Below are 19,828 nucleotides of genomic sequence, written 5' to 3'. Positions count from 1 at the left end.
GTGGAACAAAGAAAAAGGACTATCTAAATAATATCCATGAACTAAGTGTATGGGCCCATTATAAGACAGGGCAATGCTGCATGTGCCTTTGGCTCGACTTGATCAATAGATGGGAGACATTAAGGTCGTGAGTAAGAAGACCATGTCAGCCAAAATCTGCACAGGAAAACATTGGAAAACTGAGCGGAATTCAATCTCCCCTGTTTAGTCTCGTGGCCAGGACTATGCTACCGACAGCTGCATTATGGTTAGAGAGAAACAGTGAGAAGGAGGGAGCAAATATAGAAGGTTATGTTCTGAGACCAGACAACATTAAATACAAGCATACCAGGGATTAGTTTACGGAGGTGACAGAGTGATATGAAAATTGACACTTTTTCCCCTCCAATAACACAGAGCTATTACCGACACTTATTATGCCACAGCGTCACAGGGGGATTTGCGTCAGACCCATGCTCCTGAAGGCAGTGAGATCACAGGGAAGTGAGCTGCTGGCCATGACAGGAGCAGCCTTTTTCATGCAGTACATAAATGCGTAAAAACTGTTGTTGACATGGTCTTCTAAGAGATTGCATTTGTTTCCAAGCAATGGGAAATATCAGTGTGAAGAAAAGTATAAATAATTCTCCCTGTCGTAACCTTGAATAGTTTTGAGTCTTTTTTCTCTGTTTTCCTAACTGCTCCATCTCCTATTGTATGTGTAGGGGGTACTTGTAAAAACAAAAGTCTTGTTTTAATAATGATACTGTTAGGAGTGAGCGCATAAGTCCTGGACTATTTTTATCAACATGCTTCTAGTCGCTATGCAGTGAGAGCATAAGCTCGCTGTATCCAAACATTCTTGCCGTCATTTGCCTTAAATGGGATCGTATGCTGTGAGTTCTGGAGTACATACGATTTGCTAAAGATGGAGATGGGCAGGCATCTGTGCATATGTACGTCTCTTTTAGTGTGTGTGCGTGTGCATATGTGTGCGTGTGTGTCTAACCTGACACTCAATTAGGTGCAAAAGCTGGGTTTAATAAAGAGAACCAATGGTCAGTTGTGTTTCTGGGCTCTGAGGTCCACCCTAACTCTCAATCTCTTTAATTCTTCTTTCTGTCACTTTTTCCTGCAACCTTTATTTTCCCTCTGACTTTCATTTTTCATTCTGCTCATTATATGGTTCACTCTCTCTCTTCTTCTTCTTCCTCTGTTCTTTTCCCCCTATATCTGTCAGGCTAAAGTTATGTCACAGCTCATATATCACCCAACAATCATCTAGAGCATGTCTGGTGACCACCACCAACCAAACCTCTACTAGACCCCCCTCCTCTTGTCCTAGTCCAGACCACCACAGAGCTTTGTGGCCAGAAAGCCAGCTGTGGTAGCTGCATTAAAGCTGAATCCATCACTGCTGGAAATGCCAATGTTATGCCTATTTAAATGACCTTGATCTTTTGTCTTTCAAAATGCAGCCTTTCGCAAGACAATAAAACAGGGAGGCAAGAATCACAACTATGCTGGAGCCTTTCTGCTCTGAAGGGCAAGAGTTTGGATTGTAGAAAGTTAATTGCACTGGCCTAAGTTTCTGCTCTGCGTCCTTTTTCCCACTTGGCTTGGAGATCCTGCACTGGTCCCACAATGGTTCATTTAGGGAGGATAATGTTCAGGAAGCACATTAACATGAAAAAAAACTGAGCTTAAATGAAAGGGGAAATTATTGACTAGTTCATGCTTACTGTAGCTGTCCCTCTGATATGACTAACCAAAACTGATTTTCCTCAAGACCATTTCAGTTCATTGTGTAGTCCTTGTGGTGGGTGTCAGTGACCTAAAAATCAAAAAGTCAAATATTGCTCTGCCACAGCTCACTTAAGCAAATAACACAAGCAGGAAAAAACAGGCTATGAAGTACTTTCTGCCACTGGCTGTGTTTAAAAGGAATGGACAGGCAAAATCTTCATCCATCTTTTATAATGAGCCGTCTAACGTTTAGAGCATTGCGGCCGTTCTGTGTGTCATCTGGAGGGTTTACTGCAATGTCACGGGTACAAGGACGCAACTAAGACTTATTTCTGTTTAATTAGCGAGACGAAGAGTGGAGACACCCACACAGGCACACATGTGATTATTTTTACAATCTCATAGTCATCATATAGGCAATATTTACAAAGATCACTGGGTCATATTCCCCCAGCCAGAGTTATACCATCTGCAGGTTTAAGAGCTCTCTGTGTTTCATCACTGTGCACTGAGCACCTGTTGAAATTGAAAGACTCAAGTCCCAAGTACATGAATCAAAATTCAATAAAGCTAGCATTAACAGGGAAACTATGAAGAATACTAAAAGAAAACATACAGATTCTGTTTTCTCATGGCATTATACAGACTAAAGCTTACTGTATGTCACTTGGATCCATGACAACTTTTTAGATGTGGATTACTAACTATGAAAATGTGAAACACTATAGATTAAGAGCTATGACTGTAGTCAGCCATTCATTCACTCATTTATTGAAAGTGTTGTCAATAATATGTAACCCTCTGCATTTCTCTTGTACCGTAATGGTTGTTAAACAGCTGCTTTAATTTACAGACATCGTTATCAAAGGCACATATAAGCATATTTTGGCATGTTTTCTACATGATTAGGGGCTAATGCAAATAAAAACTGACTTTTCAGCCATTGAATATCCAAATATTTGTTGACTCAGTTGACTTTCCCTGTACCACAATTAGACACACACTCACCATACTCTTATGCACAACATACCGTACACTCACACATAAATGCATGCAGACCCAAGTTGTGTTTGGGAGGTCAGTGTGGTCAGTGTGTCGCTGAATCTGAGGTTAGCAATGGCTAGAAGCAGTGGTAGGCAGGAATTACTGGCTCCTCTCTACTGCTATTACCGCTACTGCTACTGCTATGGCTGCTACTGCAAACCACGAAAGCATCCTGGAAGTATAAACAAAGAGAACATGTAAGACGGGCCGGCCGCTGACAATCACAGGAGAAGATGAGAAAAAGAAAAAAATACAGCGTCAGAAAATAAGATGACGGATAGAAAAGAGAAAAAAAGAGCCGAAAATAAAAGATGGTAGTATAGAATTACAAAGACAGAAAGAAAGAAGGTTTAGGTTTTGTTACAGTAAAAAGTGGGAGTTAGTAAGGAGGGAATGCAGCAGGACAGAGCTAAAATACAAAATACAGAGTTGTTGTTACCTTCACTGGGCAGCTGGCAAGGCAGCGAGCTAGTGGGCACACACTGTAAGAATGCACTAATGAGTGCACAAACAAACATGGACAACCAGAAACATGAAGTATGACATACTGTTTGCTGCAGAGCTCACCAAAAAAATACAACACTAGTGTGAGCTTCACTGGAATGCAAAAGAAAAATGCTGGAATAATGTGTCACCGCAGAGAACTCTGCTCATATCTGAGCCAAGCTCATTATAGCAGCGTTGAAAATCTACACTGTCCAAAAGACCGTTGGTGTGACAAACCAAACAGTCATGCAACAGGCAGTGACTGACGGCGTCTGATTCTCAAGGAAAATAAGATTTTATGGTTTGTTTTCTGATTTCACTAAATCCTCTCACAAAGGCTACACTGCATATGCTGCTTGCTGGGTTAACGCTGTAGCTGCCACAGTAACTCAAAGTCTTACAAGTCCTAGTGGCTATGTTCCAGTCAGCTGCAATGATTTTAAGTCTCTGACTGTTGCTTTAATCTAAATCCACCAATTATTTTGAAGAACTTTTTACAGTCTGTCAGTACCTTAAGATTAAAAATGAAGCTTTGTTGAGTTTTCCCCCTTGCTGAATTGTGAAATTTCCTTTGGACAGAGAATGAAATCTTATACCCAAATGGCTCCCCGCGAAGGACACTGACCATCTGTGTTATCAGCTAGACCTCGATATGAAACACCTTCCACTATTGAAAAACCCTGCAACATCAAAAGACTATAAGGGAGGAGAAATTCCTAAAGGAATGAAAAAAAGCACATGTTCTAAGTGAACCGCTTTTGTTTGCCATGTTCGTGTTGGGCCTCACAATGTGTGCGTGCGTGCGTGTGCGTGCGCGTGTGCGTGCGCGTGTGAGCTCTGTCCTGGCAATGGCCTGACGACTGCTGGTTGGTGACACAAGAACAAACAAACGACCACAAGACTTAAATCTGGATCCAGATCTGAATCTTGTGAGCGGTATAACAGAGCCGTGCTTTTACCACAAACAGTTGCAGCCAGTCAGCCAGCAAGTCACACTAGCGGAAAAATGAAGCCACTGCTGAGAAATAAGTGGCACCATGTCAGCAGTTTAACAGTACAGTCCCCATATTTGTCTTTAGGTTTAACAATTGTAAAATAAAGGGCACTGCCTCCAGTGACATCATGATATTAATTAAGGTGTGAGTGGGAAGGCAAGTAGCCAGCACAGAACAGCCAGCAAGGTCCCATCATGACACTACAGTGTGGACAAAGCCACAGTGCCCACAGGAACCAACACTATTCAGTAAGGTTGCACTAGGTGTGCAGGAAAATTGACTACAGCAAACACAGTTCACAACAGTCTACTCTGCAAACTTATTCTCTTTTTGAATTTTCTCATTTTCCATTTCTCCTCCACACTTAAGCTGTCACACCAAAGATTGAGAAGGGCTGGGACAGCTAACATCTTCCTAAAAGCCTATGAGTGTCACCACAATTTCAAAAGCAGATACAGGACTAGACATCTTTGGTTATTCATAGGAATTATTGCTGAGTATTTTCCCCATAAAACATACACTTACACAACACATCACCTATTCCCCTTCACTCTCTTGCTTTCTAAACCCAAACTCTTTTCCCCACTGCTCTTTTTCTAACCTGCCAGCACACAGACCAGATGTGCAAATATTTCTCCATGTTTCTATTCAAAACGCGTTCCAAGAGAAAGGCAGCGTGAGGGGAGAGGAATATTTGACTTCACTCCACAGGAGACCAGTTTCATACATTTTGGCGGCTGCACAACGGTGAAAAAGGTAGCTTGGCTTGCTTGGCCAAGGGAGAATGTTGACGGCATACCAAACAACATGATCCTAATGAGTTGGAAAATCCCTGGCCCTCCTGAGGACTGTCCAGATGCTACCGTCATGAGAAACGCTACTGTTTTATTGAATACAGGCTCCCCTCCCTTTCTTTAACAAGGGGCAAAATTTATTATTTGACCATTAAGGCATCCTAGGTGACATGAAGCGTAAAAAAATCGTTTCAGAGTTAATTTGCTCTTGGCTGATGGTCCAGTACCCCACACTGGGCACAAGACAAGTTGATCTTTATGCCAAAGTGTCTCGTGTGAACGAGTATAGACCTAAACTGTTGGATATGTGCTTGCACTACTGGTACAAATTTGCCCAAAGCTCAATAGCTACTATCAGGTTGACTTGATTCGGGCAAGTGATGGTCTGGCACATGTTGTGCTGAGCTCTGAGAAATAACTGTAAATCTTTTCATAAGAGAGTCAAATCACTTTAAGCTCAAGCCAGTTCCATATATCTCTCTAGACAATTTTGTGGTACTGAGAAACAAGCTTCATTTTATGGAGAACCAAACAAACAAAGGACAGCAAATGTACTTTATGAGATTTCAATAAATCAACTACAATGATGAACGCATTAACATCTAATACAATAGCCTCAAAGAGACCAGATGGGCAAAATTATGTAGTCTTTTCTACTACTAAGACTACTTATTATTGAAATACAGAATGAGCTGCTAAAGGATGCATTAATCTTCTGTGTGGGTATTTTTTCATATTGCCAAGTCGCCATTGCAGAATGTTAATTGCCACCCTACAATCACAAGTGCAACTGAAAAAACACAAAGAGCCTATTGCCTTGCAAAGCAATTACAAACACATGCACTGGAAAGTCAGCCTTTGCCCCTCCATGACAAACCTGCTCCCCTTCTCTTCTCACACCTAATCACTTGTTAGATGAAAATCCAATGTGTAACCAAACGGCACGGTGCCAGTGCCTACAAGTGAATTGTATGTAGGTATGCTGCGGGAAAGTGAATGGGTCATGCACACTCCTCTGTGTCACTGTGGTTCGAGCAGCCCTTACACAACTACTGCACAGATCAGCAGAAAAAGACTTGGCTTATTACCTTGGTCAGGCATCAAACATTCATGAAACTGGATTATGCTGTGAAACAATAGGCAAGCTCAGTTAACTTCAAATTGTATATTGTAAAGAATGTTGTTTACCTGGACCTTTGTACACCTCACGGAGCAGGCTTTCGCTGAGTGTCAATGGGGCTCCGTTGACCATGCTGTGGGTCCAGCTCTGACAGATCGCTTGGAGCAAAAGTGTCTGGGCCCTTGTAGCCTGGACAGTGAAGTGGGGAAGCTCAAAAATACACTCTGTGGTGGGGACCGAAGACCTTTTGCTCCTGCAAGAGAGGGACATTAGATGAAGAAATACAGGGTTACATAAAGGATAGTATGTGGCGAGAAAAAGAGACACAGAGAGAGTCAGGATATAGTGACAATAATAAATGAAAGAAAGGAGAGTCGCACTTAAGCGCCAACATACACTTAATGAAATGGACACCGGTGGAAACAAATGGTTCATGACTTCCATGAATCCATCAATATCACATCACAATATAAAACAGCTCATTGATAGCACGAGTGGCCAAATAGGTAGAACTACATTCCAACAGCAAATTGAAGAAGTACCAAGTGCAAGCCAAGCTTTCCTTAGTTACTTGGCAGGCAGGTGTAGTTTGCCTCTTCGCCACCAACCCTCCGTCAAAACTGTGATGATGATTTATGTGGAGAGATGTACAGCCCAGAAACCTGACTCTTAAAAGAATCTCTACGCATTTAACATTTCATCTGTCTCCAAGAGTGTGGAGGGAGAGCGTTTCTGTGAGTGTGTGTGTATGACAAGCTGATGAGTTGAGCGTTCAGGGGGATGAGGTAACAGCACAGTCAGATGGAGTCCTCCAGGCCCCTGTCCATCAGAACCTCAGTGGACCATGCTCTCATTTATCATCGGACACACACGCATGCACGCACACATGCACGTTTTTCATCCCTATCCCTGCTTTCTAGTATTTGCCTCACTGTCTCTCCTATCCACTATGTAATCACTCGTTCATATCTAAACACTTTTACATCTCCAATACCACACACAAGATCATCTCGACACAGACATACAACCCATCAAATCCCTGAATCTGGTCTCTGAGCTCTTTTTCTATCTAGGCTGTGAAGTCATGGCTCCTCAGTTCTTATGATCCCATCCATGACATCAGCAACAGCAGAAGGAGGGATTCCCCACACACACACACACACACACACACACACACACACACACACACACACACACACATTATACACAGTGCTGAGACTGATGGAGCACTTGTCATCATCAGTCACAACTACTGATCTGTATCCTTCACATCTCTCTCTCTCTCTCCCCCTGTCCCTCCCTCCCTCCCTCTGTGTCCCCAGGAACCTCTGTTCACTGGAAAAACACCCAGGGAGCCTGAACTAAACACTGCAAAACAAGCCTGTTTGGGTTCCACTCCTGTTTTCCTCTCCTCTATTCTGAGAGGTTCTTCAGTTGGGTTTTTGAGGACTGGCAGTGCCCCCTGCCTTCACATCTACTTTTTGGGGGCATATGTGCAGTGCACATGTTCTTGCTTGACTACATATTGTAATGGAAGCAAAGCGCTGCTTAAAGGGCAGCCTCTTTTTCGGTGAAAATAGAACCGTGACTAATTCCAGGGATGGCTGCTGCGTGTCAGGAACAAGCATCACAGTTCATTTAATCACACATCCATTTTGGTCTGGTCCCAGTTCAGAGTGTGGGATATGTCACGGGGTCTCTCTCTCTCTCCGCTCAGCAGCTCTGCAATCGTTTAACTCCTCTGCTTCCCTCCCTCTCCTTCTCTCTGTGTCTCTTTATCTTTCCCTTTATTCTGCTCCTGGGTGGTTCGGTAGGGTGACATGAGCTGTTAGCTGCACACAGGCAAGCCCAGAGTTCTTAACTGCCTGCTGTCTCAGAGGGGGACTACTACGAGACAGAAAGTCAGAGAGATTTTGATAAAGAGAGATGTAAGAGTACAGAAAAAACAAAGGCAGCAAGAGAGAGAAACTCCAAACCGGACAGGGTCAATGAGTTTACCTCGACAGCGCACATATACATTTTGAATTCCCTGGAAACATATGGTGCATTTGGCACCATGGTGAACCATGCAATGTCATGCTTCTCTACTATTAGAAATCACTACTGTTGCATGCTATATAGCAAGACATCAATCAAACAGATTTTCTTGTGCGTAATTGTGTGATCAAATGCGTGCATTCCTGTGTGTGTGTACACGTAGCAGATATCGCCGTTGAACAAAAGAAAGTGAAGGGGACCCAGCAACAACAATGTCCCCACATGCAGAGCAAATGTGCCTGCAAAGCCACTTCAATGGGAGGACTGGCAAGGGATGAAAGTTTGTTGGCTTATACCAGCGTTTATAGCGTTTCAGGGGAGCTGTCATGTGCATGTGGTCGTCTAAAACTTTAATTATGCACCTGTTTTTATTATAGTATGCCCAATTCTTTGCAAACAGCAACTTGGATCTTTGAGCTAAATGAGAAGCAGAAACTCTCATTAGGGTGTTTTGGGAATGCTGGATGTGAGGACAGCCAGACACTCATCGGATTTCATTAAGTAGCTGGCACAGACAGTGTTTCTCGCTGCAACATGGTAAACAGCTTTCTGGCAAGCAGCTCCTTCACTGTTACCACAGGCTTTGAAGAAAACAAAAGCCTCCTAGAACTAGAACTAGAAGTAATAATACCTGCAGCATCAACATCAGTAACAAATGACTAAACTTAAACATATAACTTAGAATGTGAAACATGGGCAACTAACAAAATGAAATTTAATGGTAAAGTACAGTATCCATATTAGAGACGGAGTCTGTAGCCTGGGGAGAAAAACTCATTAAAGCATACTTCTACTCTTATAATGTGGAGACCCACCAGAAGTGGGCCCACAACCCACTTTGGATCCTGACTCATAATTTAAAAAATCAGGTCCTTGGCTTGACTTCAGTGCCCCATTGAATAGGCTGCTTCTGACCTCACAGTAGTCCTTTAAGTCAATAACTTTTTTTTTATTAAAACACAGAGGCCACCAGGAATATGTTAAAAGGAAACCAGAATTAGTCAGGAGCTATGAAACATTAGGTGTTTCAATTTCAGCCAATGAAAAATGCTTTCCTCTGGTGTATTTCAACAACATTAGGCCTCATTTCCCGACCTGTCCCCTGTTGGTGCCGTGACTGAGTGACGAAGAACTGGACCAGGTCTAAGACAGGCCAGTTGGCGGACTTGCTGACTGCTTGGCTAGGTAACTGGCTGACTTGCTGGCACAAAGTCTTTCTGTCCAGTGTCCCTGTCAAAATCAGGCAAAACAGGGCATGGTGTTGGGCAGGGGGCGTGAGTCAGAGTCAAGAATACCATACCAGCTGTGGTACTCTTTGCATTGACTGTTTCCTCTGTGTACATGCTCTAATGTGGACATGAAGCAGGGACAGCAAATTATTTTTAGTCATTAAAATGAATGAGAGAAATCTAAAAGGGAGTAGACTACAGAGGACCCTCACTAAATGTTTTAGCTCCAAACAAATCTGAGAGCCATCTAGTGACACGTTATGCCATTATTAGCGTAAGGTATCACTACCTAAGCCTAACCTTCCATTTGAGCAACCTCTGGGAAACCCCACGTCTGCACCAAACCTTTTTCACATCATAATAGCTGAGATCCATTCGGACCATTGGTTCTCAGGCTAATCAGCTTCCTGGTCTGGTCTGACTGTGGTCACAACTATATTTAGACAAATACAGCTGGGGCTCTAGCTAACAGGCTGTGATTGCTGGCTTACGGAGGTGAGGCCACACACAACCACAAAAATGCACATACCTGTACAGACACAAATTAATTAGTGTTTGCGAATATGCACGTATACTTACATGCCAACACATATGCTGTCACACAAGCACACATGTATACACACCTGTACACACTTACGTACAAACCAATAACAGCAGGTTGGTCAGCCAGAGCACATTCAGCAGCAGTAATGAGGCCACAGCTGACAAGGGGCCTGCTGCTCTAACAACCTGTAACGGGAACAATTATAAAACTAGCTGCCAATACGAAAGTCTGAAATTTGTGTACGTTTTTTGTGCGTGTAAACTGTCTATAATAGTGACAGAATGCTTGTTCGGCAAACGGAGCAAAAAGGGAGAAGAGAGAAAGAAATACAATCAAACCCTGCCGAAAACATGAACAAGAGTTAGGGGGAAACAGCAAGCATAGGCAAGAGAAGGATAGAGACTGCAAACTTGCAGGTCATATGTTATTCTCAAGGTAAAATAATACCTAACATGGGGAGTCTCATTAAAAAAGCCATTTGGAAAAGCTCCAGTACAAACTCAGGAATAGCAGAACTGGTAGGTTGTTGCTTTGTACTTTTACAGACAAAAATAAATGTAGCCTAATTAAGGACGGCTGGTTGGGGTATGTGTCTGTGTGTATATACAATTAGGTGAGTGTGTGTTACGTACATGTAGATGTCCAGTAATGTGTTGAAATCTAGATATGTTGGCATTAGTGCAGATGTTCTGACAGAGGACACTACTGAGAAAGCAAGCGTGAAGCAATCTAGAAAGCCTTAACGGCTGGGCCAATTGTGGTCAGCAAATTCTTTTTTTAAGATCAGCATCTTGCCGTGATTGAAGGAATATCGCCAAGAGCAGCTGGTCCTAATGGTTTACACAGTGTCCCAGAGTACAAGCTTGGAACCTGCGCACAGTTTCCAGAGCGTTCATTTTTGTTATTACTCATATCCTGTACAGTACCAAAAATCAGTTCCCTCACTCTTTCCAAAACAGTGACACAGACAGCTGTGGGGGCTGGGAGGTCGTCAAGAGATGTGGAGCAAGGTGTGTGTCAATGGACAGCAGAGAGAGAGGGAGGCACAATCACACATTCCCTGACACAGGTGGATTTTGACCATAATGGGAGCTAAATTAACTGGAACATGACACTCCAATAAACTGTTAAAAGTTTTAAGTTAGTGGAAGTACTCAAAAGGATAATGTAGACTACATCCAAGGCAGTTAAAGAAACAAAAAGTCAACAAGATAGTCAATCAATTTGACTGGCCTCACAATGTGCTACTTTCTCTTGACTTAAACTTATCTGAGTCCACAGCAACGCCAATGTAATCCATTATGGGTTGACATATTTGTCTGATAGATACAACAGAGCCACCGTCTTGGGACCAGTGATAAGTTATCTGAAGTTTCTACAAATCATTCACTGTCACACCCTACCTTAATTATCAATACAAACATTCCCAACTCAAACAGTTAACCAAACCCTCTACTGCTATTGTTTTCCAATTTAAAGAGATTATTTGGAGGGAAGGCAAGACTGACAGCTTGTACCTTCTTTTTTTCCCTTTCTTTGTGGTGCAGATTGATTTGAAGTTTTGCAGAATTCCCCATCTCTCCAAGCCAAGGTCACTGACCCCTCTTGAAAATAACCAGAGTGAGTTATGGGCTGCTCTCAAGTCCCCTCTTTTATCTTACTACAAAAGAATCACTACAGTGTCTTGCAAACTCTCCAAATTAACATTGTAAATCATGCAAGCACTTCACACTGGACAACAACACCTAAATGGCCAACTTGGGGGATGGGAACATTTTACCACCTGGATGTCAATTAGGCTGGCATGTGAAAGGTTACGTGAAAATACTACCATAGAAAAGCCAACAAGAATATATCAATTCAAGGGGGGAAATCCTTAAGAAAGATTATGGAAAAATAAGTAATAATAATAATATTTAGCATATAATGTAAATAATAATAATAAAATGTTACCTCTAACTCATTTATTATACTGTATGTCTTTCCTTGCAGTTTCTCACAATGTTCATTCAAGTCATTTCATTGACTACATATGGTCTATGTCATTGGCTTGATGGAACATGTAACTAGAGCTGCAGCTGAGACTGATATAAAAAAAGTAGCAGATGCTGTTTTCAGCAGCAGCCATAAATGACTCGCAGCGATCATTAAGACTTGTCTCAAGTGTCTTTTGAATCCAGCGGAACTCTGAAAAATGCAATTTGAACAGGTAAAGAAGAAAAGTGATCAATGAAGAGGATTTTTTAAATGTTGTTCAAATAATCAAGTATTAATAAAGCAGTATTTCCAGCACACAGTGAGATTACACATGACCGTACAAGTGACAGTATTTTGAAAAAACAATACACGGTTAAGAATTTGCATTTATTGTTCTGTAAAAGCATCACTGTAACTGGCAGCCATTATTTATGGCCGCAATATGTTATAATAAGGCTCACATTTTGCCACAGGACTTACCTTTAAATATCTTATTAACTTTCCATATCTCGTCACTGTGTTTTTCTTTATTCAATGTATTCTAGTCTCATGTTGATTTTTCACTGTGATTGTGCTTATGCAATTAAGTGATTACAATTTTACTTTATCTCTCAACCACAATCTATAATGACATCCCTTCTCTAATCTCACAAACTCTTTCAAGTCTCTGTGTTGGATCTGGGTATGAGTTAGGAGGAGGCAGGGACTGTATTTGTGACCACAGCTCAGAGTTTTGTGGTTCCCCAGGGTCAAAGGTGTTCCATGTGTGCATTTCTCCATCATCGGTCTTGAACAGCCCAAACTCTTCATAGAAAGAAACACTCCACTCCCTCTCTCTCACACACACACACGGCCCTCCCCTTCCTCCCATCTGGAGCACCCCTGACCCAAAACACACACACACACACACACATACATACGAGCAAACACGCACACACACACACGCACGCACACACGCACGCGCACACACACACACACACACACACACACACACACACACACATATACATCCTCAGGAGAGGGCTTCATTACACAGGGATTACTAAAAGAAATGTTTTAATCAAGTTGTGCAGACAGCTGCAGACCGCAAGGCGAGAAAATGGCAATGACGTGGTTCATCAGGCGTTAAAGGAAAACACATCAAGAGGCCTCTGTATGTGTGTGTATAATGGTGTGTCTGTGTGCATGTAACTTCCTGACTCTGTCCAACATGTCCAGCTGTGGAGGACATGCAGTTCCTTATAAGGACACACAGAGATAGGAGACCTCTGTCTAGAGACTACAGACCTAATATCACATTTATACTTTTAGATTTTGCTGCAGACTTTTGTACGTCCCGTTGTCATAACAACAAATGCAGCAGTCAACAGAAGCACCGGCTGTCCTTTATTTTTGATCCAAATTAGTTGTCCTCAGTATTAGTCTCTCATGGCCTTTGACTTTCATGCAGATGGTCATTGAAAATGAGAATACAGACTCCAGTGAGTTTTCTTGAGCCTGGATAAATAAAGCTGATATTGGTTTTTGATCATGGTAACACCAATGTTTCCTGTCACTCATTACCAACTACAGATTTCTCCTTGAGCAGTACAATTTGGATGGACTTGTATCTGGGAAGCGACAGAGCAGTGCTGAGGCCTGGTGGTGTGGAGAGGACAGTGGAATGCACACCACAGTAGATGATAATCCACTCAGAGCTGATAATCCATCTAACCTTCCCTATTTCCCACTGTTTTCCCTCCCTCAAGCTTCAGTTCCTCAGATGACTAACTCAGGCATTAATAGAGTCTTTCAGTTGACTGAAAACATCTACAGCTGCTCCTTAATTTACTATCTTGGCTCTGGCCTATACATCCATATACATCTCATGGTATAGTTAAAATTCAATAGATATTCTTGGATTGCAAGACTATTACCTCTTGAGAACATTACAGCCTATAATATACACTTTAGGGCTGAGTTAAAACCTGTGTTGATTTAAGCTACCAAATGACACTTGTAATCATAAGGGCAAGTACATAGCTTCTACAGCAAAGTCTGAATGCTGAATGAAAGGCATGGGAGCTTCCATCAGAACTGAGACGTCAATCACTGAGAGCACAAGCCTCACACTCGCTGATGCCATTTCCTTAATACAAGGCTCCTCAATACAGCCATTGATCTCTGTCAGCCATGAAACCAAATAAAACTGTCTGACACCAGATGTAGAGGAGGAAAAAAATCCTTACCACAAAGTTGGCCAAAATACTTTATAGACTGTGCCACACGAAATATGATGTTTTACCTTGCAGCTTACAATCCTTAGCACTCCTGTGCTTCAGTGAAAAGTGGAACAATATTACATCATATGCCATTCCAGGCTTTTAATACACACCTGTTAATACATAAAGCCTACTTGTTGCAGTGTGTTCCCATATCCTTTCAGCTTCATCATGTGAAAACCTTTTCTTTCTGAAAACATTCTCGTGTTTCTTCAAGAACAGGGAAGTGCCTAGTTCATATGTTGCCTTGTTCAACTAAATGAATTCCCTGCTGCTCTTATGGCCTCCGAACCACAACTCAAAGCTGAGCATGACCACAGCAACCACACGTTGATTTAAGGTCATTCAATTATCCTTCACCATAACAGCGCACAGTAACTTTAACCCTGCCTACACAGACCTCTTAGTTAAGACCTTGATGAGTAATACAAATGATTACTTCATCATAAAATCAACACTAATCAAAGTTTGGTTGAGGAGCACAACGTTTGACGCAGAAACTGTGTTGGTGACATCATTCACAAGATCTCTGTCATAAGTCATATAAATGTATACTCAGAGCACATAAATTGACTTTTCCATTTAACAGCCACTCCCAAATCAGTTTTCATCAGCCAAAATGATTATTCCAATTCAACTTGTTAATGATATTGCCTGCCAAAATGGCTAGTAGACAAATGTAACAGCCACAGTCAATGTTCTCACCAGTGAATGCTGTTCATGTACATTTGCTAAATTTGACTTGGATCTCTATGGCTCACTACTGAAGGACACAGAAAGCATTTGTCCTCTTGTTCTTGGCTGTGCTTGGAGACATAGACCAGGAGCAGCTTGCTATGACTAACTATGAACAGGAGTAATGAGGCATTACAATCACACCAGAAGCCTCATGCCTTAGATGCCTCCAGCAGCCTTCATAAATCACAACATGAGCTAATCTAGAGTCTAGACAACTGGTCCAGACATGGTAATAGACTTCTAAACTTCACATAAAAAAATCCTACAGGTAGTGCTAAAAACTAAACTAGCAATGTAATAGAGTTAGATCAATAATTAGATATCAAGGGAGAACCAACATTCTTTTCTATTCAGAAACATTCGCAAGGCAAGTCAGCTTTTTGTGGCTATATAACATGCACCTGTAATGCCACATGCTTTAAGAAATTATCCCCTCAGAAATAGCTGAGTGCGGAACAGGGGCTGCTAAAAATGCCACATAAAAGCTGACATGGGGCTGAATTATGACCTGCAATACGACGAGCCACACTAGGCTGCTGCTGGTTTGTTGGTCGGTTGGTTGGTGGGCCCCGGCCTTGGCCTGCCTCCATATGCTGCTGCCGTCAGGTGGCCATGCAGTAGGAATATTATATGGTGTGAGCGAAAATGTGTGCGTGCATGTGTGTTCATGTGTCTGAGTTAGAGTGTGAGGTTAGGTTCTGGGGAGATCGATGCAGGTGGCACTTCTAACATCCCCTCCCTACTGCCACCTCCCTCCCTCTCACTTTTTCTTCTTTTTTTTGCAGGCACCGATTTTATCTGGGATAACAGGTTTAACAGCCAGACCAATTGAGACTCTCTGTAGAGTCCCTGTGAAGTTGGCGGCCACATACATTGCCTTTCATTAGGGATAAGTACAGCCTGATGCCTCTCAGCTGCACTTTAATTCACTGGGAGTGAAAGTTCATTTCAGAGGATTTTGGCTTTTTGCTAACGAAATGACTGCCCAGTTAGTGCATGGCAGTGCACCAAGAGGGGAGACTATGAATTCAATACTGTTCAGTAGTAACCTTTGTGTACTATCCCTACTCCCTTGAAATGTGTTTTATTTTTTTCAGCAAAAACTCGCTATGCCAGTGCAATTTCATACGGAGATAAGCCAAACCACACCAAACCAAACATTTTAAGATTTTCTTCATTATTAAAGTCAAATAACTACAAAATTGTAGCTAAAGATGTTTTTCTTTGCATGACAAAAAGTTTTAAACAAATTTTTCACAAATCATTTCAGAGACAGTATAGCATAATCTATTTGGTCTTCAAACATCAGTGTCAATAATTCATACAAATTACAGATGGGGTTATCTAACTATAAAGCAAGGAATCTCTGTCTGTCTGTCTGTCTGTGGTTATGTCGGTCTGTCTGTCTGTGGGTATGTCTGTGGTTATGTCGGTCTGTCTGTCTGTCCGTCTGTGGGTATGTCTGTCCGTCTGTCTGTCTGTCTGTGGGTATGTCTGTCTGTCTGTACGTATGTATGTCTATCTATAGGTATGTTCGTTTGTCTGTCTGTCTGTCTGTCTGTGGGTATGACTGTCCGTCTGTCTGTCTGTGGGTATGTCTCTCTGTCTGTCTGTACGTTTGTATGTCTGTCTATAGGTATGTTCGTTCGTTTGTCTGTCTGTCTGCCTGTCTTTGGGTATGTCTGTCTGTCTGTGGGTATGTTTGTCTGACTGTGGGCCTGTCTGTCTGTGGGCCTGTCTGTCTGTGGGTACGTATGTATGTCTGTCTGTGGGCCTGTCTGTCTGTGGGCCTGTCTGTCTGTGGGTATGTATGTCTGTCTGTGGGTCTGTCTTAGGGTCTGTCTGTCTGTTGGTCTGTCTGTGGGTATGTCTGTCTGTCTGTGGGTCTGTATGTGGGTCTGTCTGTGGGTATGTATGTCTGTGGGTATGTAAGTATGTCTGTCTGTCTGTGGGTATGTATGTCTGTCTGTCTGTGGGTATGTATGTATGTCTGTCTGTGGGTATGTATGTCTGTCTGTCTGTGGGTATGTCTGTCTGTGGGTATGTCTGTCTGTGGGTATGTCTGTCTGTGGGTATGTCTGTCTGTGGGTATGTCTGTCTGTCTGTACGTATGTATGTCTATCTATAGGTATGTTCGTTTGTCTGTCTGTCTGTCTGTCTGTCTGTGGGTATGACTGTCCGTCTGTCTGTCTGTGGGTATGTCTCTCTGTCTGTCTGTACGTATGTATGTCTGTCTATAGGTATGTTCGTTCGTTTGTCTGTCTGTCTGTCTGCCTGTCTTTGGGTATGTCTGTCTGTCTGTGGGTATGGTTGTCTGACTGTGGGCCTGTCTGTCTGTGGGCCTGTCTGTCTGTGGGTACGTATGTATGTCTGTCTGTGGGCCTGTCTGTCTGTGGGCCTGTCTGTCTGTGGGTATGTATGTCTGTCTGTGGGTCTGTCTTAGGGTCTGTCTGTCTGTTGGTCTGTCTGTGGGTATGTCTGTCTGTGGGTATGTATGTCTGTGGGTATGTAAGTATGTCTGTCTGTCTGTGGGTATGTATGTCTGTCTGTCTGTGGGTATGTATGTATGTCTGTCTGTGGGTATGTATGTCTGTCTGTCTGTGGGTATGTCTGTCTGTGGGTATGTCTGTCTGTGGGTATGTCTGTCTGTCTGTCAGTGGGTATGTCTATCTGTCTGTGGGTATGTATGTCTGTCTGTGGGTATGTATGTCTGTCTGTCTGTGCGTCTGTCTGTCTGTGGGTATGTCTGTCTGTCCTGTGGGTGTGTCTGTCTGTCTGTGGGTATATTTGTCTGACTGTGGGCCTGTTTGTCTGTGGGCCTGTCTGTCTGTGGGTATGTATGTATGTCTGTCTGTGGGCCTGTCTGTATGTGGGCCTGTCTGTCTGTGGGTATGTATGTCTGTCTGTGGGTCTGTCTGAGGGTCTGTCTGTCTGTGGGTATGTATGTCTGTCTGTCTGTGGGTCTGTATGTGGGTCTGTCTGTGGGTATGTATGTCTGTCTGTCTGTGGGTATGTATGTCTGTCTGTCTGTGGGTATGTATGTCTGTCTGTCTGTGGGTATGTATGTCTGTCTGTCTGTCTGTGGGTATGTATGTCTGTCTGTGGGTCTGTCTGTCTGTGGGTATGTCTGTCTGTGGGTATGTCTGTACATATGTATGTCTGTCTATCTGTCTGTGGATATGTCTGTCTGTCTGTCTTTGGGTATGTCTGTCTGTCTGTGGGTATGTTTGTCTGACTGTGGGCCTGTCTGTCTGTGCCTGTCTGTCTGTGGGTATGTATGTATGTCTGTCTGTGGGCCTGTCTGTCTGTGGGTATGTATGTATGTCTGTCTGTGGGCCTGTCTGTCTGTGGGCCTGTCTGTCTGTGGGTATGTATGTCTGTGGGTCTGTCTGTCTGTTGGTCTGTCTGTGGGTATGTATGTATGTCTGTCTGTGGGTCTGTCTGTGGGTATGTATGTCTGTCTGTCTGTGGGTATGTATGTCTGTCTGTCTGTGGGTATGTATGTCTGTCTGTCTGTGGGTATGTATGTCTGTCTGTCTGTGGGTATGTATGTGGGTATGTCTGTACATATGTATGTCTGTCTATCTGTCTGTGGGTATGTCTGTCTGTCTGTCAGTGGGTATGTCTATCTGTCTGTGGGTATATATGTCTGTCTGTGGGTCTGTGTGTTTGTCTGTGGGTATGTGGGTATGTATGTCTGTCTGTCTGTGGGTCTGTCTGTCTGTGGGTATGTATGTCTGTCTGTCCTGTGGGTGTGTCTGTCTGTCTTTGGGTATGTCTGTCTGTCTGTGGGTATGTTTGTCTGACTGTGGGCCTGTCTGTCTGTGGGCCTGTCTGTCTGTGGGTATGTATGTATGTCTGTATGTTGGCCTGTCAGTCTGTGGGCCTGTCTTTCTGTGGGTATGTCTGTCTGTGGGTCTGTTTGAGGGTCTGTCTGTCTGTGGGTATGTATGTCTGTCTGTTGGTCTGTCTGTGGGTCTGCGGGTCTGTATGTTGGTCTGTCTGTGGGTATGTATGTCTGTCTGTCTGTGGGTATGTATGTCTGTCTGTCTGTGGGTATGTCTGTCTGTCTGTGGGTCTGTCTGTCTGTCTGTGGGTATGTCTGTACATATGTATGTCTGTCTATCTGTCTGTGGGTATGTCTGTCTGTCTGTCTGTCAGTGGGTATGTCTCTCTGTCTGTGGGTATGTATGTCTAGTCTGTGGGTCTGTGTGTTTGTCTGTGGGTATGTGGATATGTATGTCTGTCTGTCTGTCTGTCCTGTGGGTGTGTCTGTCTGTCTTTGGGTATGTCTGTCTGTCTGTGGGCCTGTCTGTCTGTGGGCCTGTCTGTCTGTCTGTGGGACCTGTCTGTCTGTCTGTGGGCCTGTCTGTCTGTGGTTGTCTGTGGGTCTGTCTGTCTGTTGGTCTGTCTGTGGGTATGTATGTATGTCTGTCTGTCTGTGGGTCTGTATGTATGTCTGTCTGTCTGTGGGTCTGTCTGTCTGTGGGTCTGCGGGTCTGTCTGTCTGTGGGTATGTATGTCTGTCTGTCTGTGGGTATGTATGTCTGTCTGTGGGTATGTCTGTCTGTCTGTGGGTATTGTGTGTACATATGTATGTCTGTCTATCTGTCTGTGGTTATGTCTATCTGTCTGTGGGTATATTTGTCTGACTGTGGGCCTGTCTGTCTGTGGGCCTGTCTGTCTGTGGGTATGTATGTATGTATGTCTGTCTGTGGGCCTGTCTGTATGTGGGCCTGTCTGTCTGTGGGTATGTATGTCTGTCTGTGGGTCTGTCTGAGGGTCTGTCTGTCTGTTGGTCTGTCTGTGGGTATGTATGTCTGTCTGTCTGTGGGTCTGTATGTGGGTCTGTGGGTATGTATGTCTGTCTGTCTGTGG

The 19,828-nt window shown here is 43.2% G+C and overlaps 1 protein-coding gene across 13 annotated transcripts in view; it reads right to left on the bottom strand.

Annotated features, from left to right (window-relative positions):
- vps13b (vacuolar protein sorting 13 homolog B) overlaps window positions 1–19,828 on the bottom strand; it is a 315,620-nt gene that overhangs the window by 236,596 nt on the left and 59,196 nt on the right. For all 13 annotated transcript variants that reach the window (XR_003833763.1, XR_003833764.1, XM_029452593.1 and 10 more), the window contains exon 17: window positions 6,233–6,417. Coding sequence is in view for 11 of the 13 variants with exons in the window: in XM_029452593.1 (XP_029308453.1) it covers window positions 6,233–6,417 (185 nt within the window). In the remaining 2 variants the exon portion in view is untranslated. The remainder of the gene's footprint in view (window positions 1–6,232; window positions 6,418–19,828) is intronic.

The sequence above is a fragment of the Cottoperca gobio genome, chromosome 16, assembly GCF_900634415.1.
Source record: "Cottoperca gobio chromosome 16, fCotGob3.1, whole genome shotgun sequence".
Taxonomy (NCBI): domain Eukaryota; kingdom Metazoa; phylum Chordata; class Actinopteri; order Perciformes; family Bovichtidae; genus Cottoperca; species Cottoperca gobio.
Note: the sequence above shows the minus strand (reverse complement) of the source record. Positions and strands in the feature narration are given on the sequence as shown.